The 8,530-nt window shown below is 38.7% G+C and overlaps 1 protein-coding gene across 1 annotated transcript in view; it reads left to right on the forward strand.

Moving 5' to 3' along the window:
• The window catches only part of eif1ad (eukaryotic translation initiation factor 1A domain containing), a 19,194-nt gene that overhangs the window by 4,676 nt on the left and 5,988 nt on the right, over positions 1 to 8,530 (forward strand). Inside the window, exons 3-4 of the mRNA XM_014026144.1 lie at positions 3,367 to 3,475; positions 7,473 to 7,581. Of these exons, the coding sequence (XP_013881598.1) occupies positions 3,367 to 3,475; positions 7,473 to 7,581 (218 nt within the window). The remainder of the gene's footprint in view (positions 1 to 3,366; positions 3,476 to 7,472; positions 7,582 to 8,530) is intronic.

Consider the following 8,530-nt stretch of genomic DNA (forward strand, 5'->3'; position numbering starts at 1 on the left):
TGAAAAGTGTTCCCACACTGTGGACATGGTTGCATGTTTGTGTGCGTCTTGACTTCTTAACGGCAGTTGTAAAGCACGATGATGCTGAAAACTGGATCGGCCCGATCACATGACTAAATCTGATTCTACCTGATTTTCAAAAAATGGCCATATCTGCCACCGATACAGAGTATCTGATCGGGACATCTTTACTCCACACAACTTTCTTCCACATATTGTTACCTAAAAAAGAAGTTAATTATTCAACAGAATCGGTACAAAAATACTCCTTAGCAAGAAACCGGCTGCTAAATCACTAAAAAGTTATTTTAAAATAAGGAATAAAATGGAAATTCTCGTGCGGGGGGTCAAAGATCATTTTTATTTAAAAATAAGATTATTTCTGCTGAGATGGGTTTCAATCTGTTGCTCTTCTTTGCTGCTACCTCTCCAGTGTTGAAGACTCTTTCACGTGGCACCTCCCCTTAAAAAACACAGCTTTCACGTGAATCAGGTCCTTTTTGAAAAGTCTTGAGTTGAAACAGTTCAACACCGGTGTGACGTAACGAGGCCTCATTTAGAGCAGTCACATGATCATCAGCGTGCTGAAGCAGCGCTCCATATCGCGACACTTCTGCTTCATTTGCTCGAAACAGTGTCGAGCAGGAGGTGTCGAGTGTAACATCACTGGTGAAAACATGGAAGAGTAGGGAACCTTCCCAGGTCACAAAAGACCCCACAACAACATCCAAAGAACTGCAGCCTCACTTTGCCTCAGTTAAGGTCAGTGTTCATGCCTCTAGCATCAGAACGATACTGGGCAACAATGGATTGCATGGACCAGTTCCAAGATGAAAACCATCACTGAGCAAAAACAACTCAGTAATGTAACTCAGTAAAAGACTCGTCTTAGTTTTGCCAGAAAACATTTTGATGATGCTCAAGATTTTTGAGAGAATACTCTGTGGACTGACGAGACAAAACTGGGACTTTTTGTCAGAGGTGTCAAAAGTATTCACATTCATTACTCAGGTTAAAATATAGATACTAAGGTTTGAAAATACAGTGGGTAAAATAAGTATTGAACTTGTCACCATTTTTCTCAGTAAATATATTACTAGAGGTGCCAATGACATGAAATTTTCACCAGATGTCAGTAACAACCCAAGTGATCCATACATACAAAGAAATCAAACCATAAATGTCCAGAAATGAAGTTATTTGTAATAATGTGGAATGGCACAGGGAAAAAGTATTGAACACATGAAGAAAGGGAGGTGTAAAAAGGCATGGAAAGCCAAGACACCAGCTGAACTCTCTCAGTAATTTGAAAGCAAGCCTGCCCCTTGTCAGTGCAAGTTAATATCAGCTGGTTCAGTCCCAAATGATGACCAGGTATCACACAAGAACCATCTGATGATGGGTAAAAGTAAAGAGCTCTCTCAAGACCTTCACAAHCTTATTGTTGCAAAGCATAATGATGGCATCGGTTGCAGAAGAATGTCTAAACTTCTGAAGGTTCCAGTGAGCACTGTTGGGRCCATAATTCAGAAGTGGAAAGAACATTATTTCACCATAAACCGACCACGACCAGGTGCTCCTCACAAGATTTCTGACAGAGGAGTGAAAAGAATKATCAGAAGAGTTGTCCAAGAGCCAAGGACCACTTGTGGAGAGCTTCAGAAAGACCTGGAATTAGCAGGTACGATTGTTTCAAAGAAAACAATAAGTAATGCACTGAACCACCATGGCCTGTATGCACGCTCACCACGCAAGACTCCACTGCTGAAGAAACAGCATGTTGAAGCTCCTTTAAAGTTTGCTGCACAACATTTAAACAAGCCTGTGTAATACTGGGAGAATATAGTCTGGTCAGATGAGACCAACATTGAACTGTTTGGATGCCAGAATACACATCATGTTTGGAGGTCAAATGACACTGCACATCAGCCCAAAAACACCATACAACAGTGAAGTTTGGAGGTGGGAACATCATGGTGTGGGGCTGTTTTTCAGCATATGGTACTGGCAAACTTCAAATAATTGAAGGAAGGATGAATGGAAAAATGTACAGAGACATTCTTGATAAAAATCTGCTTCCATCTACCAGGATGATGAAGATGAAACGTGGCTGGACATTTCAGCAAGACAATGAGCCCAAACACAAAGCCAAGGAAACTCTCAGTTGGTTTCAGAGAAAGAAACTAAAGCTGCTGGAATGGCCCAGCCAATCACCTGACCTGAATCCAACAGAAAATCTATGGAAAGAACTAAAGATCAGAGTTCATAGAAGAGGTCCACGAAACCTTCAAGATTTGAAGACTGTTTGTGTGGAAGAATGGGCCAAAATCACACCTGAGCAATGCATGCCACTAGTTTCTCCATACAGGAGGCGTCTTGAAGCTGTCATTGACAACAAAGGCTTTTGTACAAAGTATTAGATAAATTTCAGTAAGTGTGTTCAATACTTTTTCCCTGTGCCATTCCACATTATTACAAATAACTTCATTTCTGGACATTTATGGTTTGATTTCTTTGTATGTATGGATCACTTGTGTTGTTACCAACACCTGGTGAAAATTTCATGTTATTAGCACCTCTAGTAATATATTTACTGAGAAAAATGGTGACGTGTTCAATACTTATTTTACCCGCTGTACTTTTATAAAAGTAGAAGTATCGACTGAAGCTTTTTACTCAAGTAAAAGTATAAAATTACTACTTGTAAAACTACTTAAAAGTATAAAAGTAATGGGGAAAAACACCCAGGCTTAGGCTGCTCCACAGGGATCTGTAGTGCACAACCACCTCCCAAAAAAGCCTTGTTCTCAAGACCATAATGACTATAATACTGACCAGGTCATTATTGTAAATTATGGCTTACATGGTAAAATAAAGACTTAGTTAATGTTGGAAAATGTGCGATGCCCCCTGAGTTTGGGAACCACTGGCCTGTTGTTAACTGGCTTTTTTCTGAATAAGTGGCTCTATCTTGAATATTTAGGATCTGTGTGGTAAACTCAGATAAAGGATGAAAATTTTCATCTTCTGTTGGGATTGTGATGTTTTGACACCCTGATGACATTTTTGTTTGTATATCTTTTTAATGAAATGCCATTTAAATTAAAGAGCTAATCAGTTGTTTATAAAATTTGGTTGGTTTATAGCAAAGTCATTGGCAGTTGATAAACACCTTCATTTATGAACTGTGTTTTGTGTTTACTTGTGTTATGTTTGTCTCATATTTAAATTTGTTTGGTGATCTGAACGTGCAAAAGAGTAAGAAATGGGGAAGAGAGCAAACACTTTTTCACACCACTGTATTTACTGATTAAATTTGTTAAAGTACACATACTGTGTTTCCCTAATCTGTGTGAATTTTGACAGATCATAGGGAGCCGTGGGAACAACCTCCATGAAGCCGTGTCTGCTCAGAATGATACCTTCCTAGTGAGCATGCCCACTAAGTTCAGGAAGAATATCTGGATTAAAAGAGGTAACTGATGGAGGGAGGTTTTATTTAGGGTGACTGTGGCTACTATGTAGCTTACCATCATCAGTGTGTGAATGAATGATGCACAAAATTATATAACATCTCCCTATATAGTCATATATAGAGGAGTAATGCATTATTATTAATATTGAGATTAAATACTTCAATATTTAAAGATGTCTGATGTTGATGGTCATCTGTTTGTTTTGAGTTGATTGATTTGACCTGTGAAGTTTATTAATGCAGTGGCACAAGTTCTTATGAATTTGTTGTTGTTAGTAAATTCATGTGGGCTTGACTTACACTGAGAGATGAACCGTCTGTTCTGTCAGAATGGAAGTGTTGACATGAATCAGTTCAGATACCCCTGTGATTAAAAAGCAAGATGTCTGCAGTGACCTACTGTTCTTGTTTGATACCTGTGTTCTTCTGATTCAGACTAGTAAACATTTACTACTTTACTACTAAAATAGTTTTCTCACCATCAGATTTTTTCATTGATTGATTTTCTTTACTCGCATTTGTCTTCCTGGGTGCAGGGAGCTGGTGTCCATCTTTGTGTGAGAAGTGGAGTACATCTGGACAGGGCTTTAAACCATTAGAGTGTTGCATAAAGACAAACAGGACAAACACATCTGGGGGCAATTTAGAGTTAAAATTAGTGTTTATTGTGAAGTTGGTCTTAAATGTCATTTCAAGTGGCATTTAAAAAGTCTGAAGTCTTAAATGTAACTTGACTGAATCTGTAGAAACTCTGTTTTGGTTTTTGGGAGAAAACCAAATTACCTGGAGAAAACCCCACAGGTGCACAGGGAGAACATGCAAACTACTCACAGAAAGACCCCAGCTGGGAGGCAAACCTGCAACCCTGTCACTGTGATGCAATGTCTCTAAAAACTGTGCCGCTTCAAATCTATAATATTATCCTGTTTTCTGAGTGCACAGTTAATTGTTTTGCTCTTAAAGAGATCGTTCAGACTTTTTAAAGCAGGGTTTGTGGACAAAGAGGGTTGTTGTCATCACCATTGAACTAGGGAGGTCCCGATCCAGATTTTTTGGCTTCCGATACAATCTGATTTTTCTAATGATTAGTCTTTCCGATACAGATCTGAAACCGATCTGATAGCTTTATTTCTTTATTTCTTTCCAAATGACAAGGTTGGTAGTATTAAAGCGAGCTCTGCTGTTCCCACCACCAGAAACATCCAGTTTGCAGATTTTACAAGATGCAGTTTCAGCATCACTGTTTTCCACTGAAAAGTGTTCCCACACTGTGGACATGGTTGCATGTTTGTGTGCGTCTTGACTTCTTAACGGCAGTTGTAAAGCACGATGATGCTGAAAACTGGATCGGCCCCATCACATGACTAAATCTGATTCTACCTGATTTTCAAAAACTGGCCATATCTGCCACCGATACAGAGTATCTGATCGGGACATCCTTACTCCACACAACTTTCTTCCACATATTGTTACCTAAAAAAGAAATTAATTATTCAATGTAATTCAATAAGCAGGCTACATTGTTCTGTATACAAAATTTACTGTATACAAATGTTCTCTGTCAGCTGGTTAACAGTTTCAGGAGCTGCTTGAGGAGAACTTCCTCTTCATCCTCCTCTTTGAAGTAGTGAGCAAAAATCAACATCCATCAGCTTTCTGCTTACAGCTCAAACATTTTCATTTAAATAAGAGTATACTGTGTACATGACATTAAAAGTTACAGTTTAGTGTTCTTAGGACTGAAGATTTTCTGTGGAAAGAGGTTTTTAAACAGCTTGCTTAGGAGCTTTATTTATTTAAAATAAATTATAGCAGAGAAGTTCTCTGCACAGAAAAGAAATTATTTATTTTTACTGTTTTTTTAACCAAACTGACGAGTTTCTCCACTAAAATGATTGTATTTAAAAGGCATTGAAACACATGGTTAAATTTAGAAGATATTTATGATACAAGCACCTGATGCTGACTCAGAGAAGTCTGTGATTTTAGAAAAAATAAAAGTCAAATGTAGACACGTCTTTAAAAGACCCCCCTCACCTCCCCATCCCGGGCGGGTGCGGCCTGCTTGCACCTCCACCCCACCCGCGTGTGATTAATACGAATTTTTTTGCACAAATTACAGATATTTGATGCTCATTATACAGGTAACCGTCTGAAGGGGTTGGCATGTGGTCCCGGGCTGGTTAGAGCTGCGCTGCAGGTGGACAGATGCTGCTGCTGCAGTCGCTGCCCATTACTTTAAAAACAGTCAGGTGATCGGTCACGGTTTTGTCAACGAGGTGCTTTTAGAAATATAAAATACGACGTAATCCTCGGTGGAAAATAGTCCAGGAAACGCTGAGGGCTTTCCCAGGAGATGTTCACCTGAGCTGAGGGAAGCTGACCACCCATCCACAGAGAAAGAGAGAAAAAAAGGCAGCGCTGTCAGTCAGACGGCACGACCCGCCCTGCTCTGTTCTGATTGGGTAAAACTTTGACCCTGGTTCTCTTTATTGGATGAAAGAACTGTCAGTGATATGCTTAGAACTGCATGGTCTGAAGAACTTGGTTTTATAATTACTGAACATTTCTGGGAATGTGCTCTGGAAAGAGTGAATGGAACATCTTCCTGTGCACAACTTATCTTAATACAGTTCAAAATCATTCATAGAACTTATTACACCAAATCTAGGCTTTAAAAAATGTATAATGACATTGATGACAGGTGTGAACGGTGTCATTTGGCTCCAGCAAATATGACCCATATGTTCTGGAGTTGTCCGAATTTAATTGGATTCTGGTCATCTGTCTGTAAAACACTGAATGATGCATTTAATACCAAAATCAAACCGTCTGCAGGAATGGCCGTATTTGGAGTGTTGACTGTGGAACACATGATATCCATTGATAAGATTAACGCATTTGCCTTTGCTTCCTTGACAGCACGTAGAAATATAGTTTTGCACTGGAAATCTTCTGAACCACCCAAAGTCTCGGTCTGACTCACTGATTTAATGTTTTTCTTAAAATTAGAGAAAATTAAATATTTTACCAGAGGCTCAATGAGACAATTCCATGAGATGTGGGAACCTATGATTGAATACTTTAAAAATTTAGAGTTCCTTCCAGAAGCCTATAGAACCCTACCACATACAGTATATATAATTGAATATATTTATTTATTGACATGTATTTAAATAAGTAATGCCCCCATTCTTTGTTGTATTTTGTCCTTTTATTTATTTATTTATTTTGTTTTATTTTTTTCTTTCTTCATTTCTTCATTTTTTTATTACATGTGGGTGGGTGGGGTTTGACTGTAAAAAGGGAAAACAATTTTAATTTGAGTTACTGTATTTTGAAACATGCTTTGTGTTTTTCTTGAATAAAAATATAAAAATATAAAAATATATTTTGGGAGGGGGGGAGAACCGTCAGTTTAACAAGTTTTATTTTTCCTCCCATTCATCTTTACAATGATGAAAACCCGCAGCGGAAAACTTTAATCCAGGTCTTTTTTTGTTCTTGGTTGTCCACTGGACAACCGGGAGGCGGGATCTGGTTGTCTGAAACAAAAATAAGTCGTCTCGGACAAACTAAACAATGGTTGTGTCAACCCCTGTTTCATTCTGAAGGTGTGGCAGCTTTTGTTTAGCCGTGGCGGAGTGCCATGATCAATTACATGTAGGGGAAACCCTGAAAGTGTTTATGATTTGATGTGGTATCTCAGGTCCATTTTGTTTATCAGACTGATGTTGACAAAACAAATGAAAGTAAACATTTGTGCCAACAACCATTTATTGCAGTTTGTGCCGTATCGTCATATTGTATATGACGATATGGTGCTGATGATAAAATTGCAATCTGGTGTGCAGCCCTAATATTTGAACCAATATTTTTATTAGGACAAGAAGTATCAATTTAATGTGATTATGAAATATTGTATAAATGTTTTTCTAACTTTAAAGATGTATCTAAATGAGTTAAAACTTATAATTTCTTTGCTATATTTCTTCAGGTGATTATGTGATTGTGGATCCTATTGAAGAAGGAGAGAAGGTGAAGGCAGAAATTAACTTCATTCTCTACAAAGATCACATTCAGTTTCTGCAAAAACAGCAGCTGTGGTAAGTGGAAACACAAATACACTCAGGAGTTGGGCAGTAGGACAAAAATGTGCAATTCAAAATAAAAACCAGAGTACACTGACTTTATAGTTGCCTCAAGGCTAATGAAGCCACCACCATGACTGAACTGTCAATATGTGATGACACCTTTCCTCTGAGCTCAGTGCAGGCTCGTTTCGGAAAATCTGTTTCAAGACATTTTTCCTGCATGAGTTGTAACGTCACGTGCTGCCACAATGAGCACATTATGTTTTAACTTACCCACACTTCAACATGATAAAGCTGCCTGTCTGGTTTGGTCGATTTCTTGTCCAAAATTTTAAGCAAATCCTTGTTTTAAAACCAAAATAGTTTCTAATCAGAGACTTTGTTTATTTGGCAACAAACAGTCTACTTCTACTGTTGTACACAAATAAACACTGCCCTTTTTGCCCCTCCTCAAAAAGAAAAAAAATAAATAAATAAACCTGCACAGATACATCACCAGTTTTCAATTTTTGAACAGGTAATGGTTAATCAAGTGTTAGTGTATCACCCAACCCTAACACACTCAGGTTGTGTCTCAGTTCAGGGGCTGGGTCCTCATGAGTGCGCATTTGTTGGCCGCATACGTCATTTCCCCAAGCTGAGTACTGTCCCAATTCCAAGGCTCCTCATCATGCAGCCAACAAAGTCTTGAAATCTGAGGATGCATCCGTGTTTCCTCACTAGCCGAGGATATCCCAGGGTTCAATGCACAGGCAGCAAAATAAACAAAGACGGTGGAGTTTTAATGTTTTTAACAAGTCGACACAATTTGGAAATTCACCACGGACTGAAGGATTTGTTTTTAAAAGTAAGTTTAGCAACTTCCATCCATCCATCCATCCATTTTCTTCCGCCTATCCGGGGTCGGGTCGCGGGGGCAGCAGCTTCAGAAGGGAGGCCCAGACCTCCCTCTCCCCAGCCA

The sequence above is a fragment of the Austrofundulus limnaeus genome, unplaced genomic scaffold, assembly GCF_001266775.1.
Source record: "Austrofundulus limnaeus strain Quisiro unplaced genomic scaffold, Austrofundulus_limnaeus-1.0 Scaffold529, whole genome shotgun sequence".
In the NCBI taxonomy this organism is placed as follows: domain Eukaryota; kingdom Metazoa; phylum Chordata; class Actinopteri; order Cyprinodontiformes; family Rivulidae; genus Austrofundulus; species Austrofundulus limnaeus.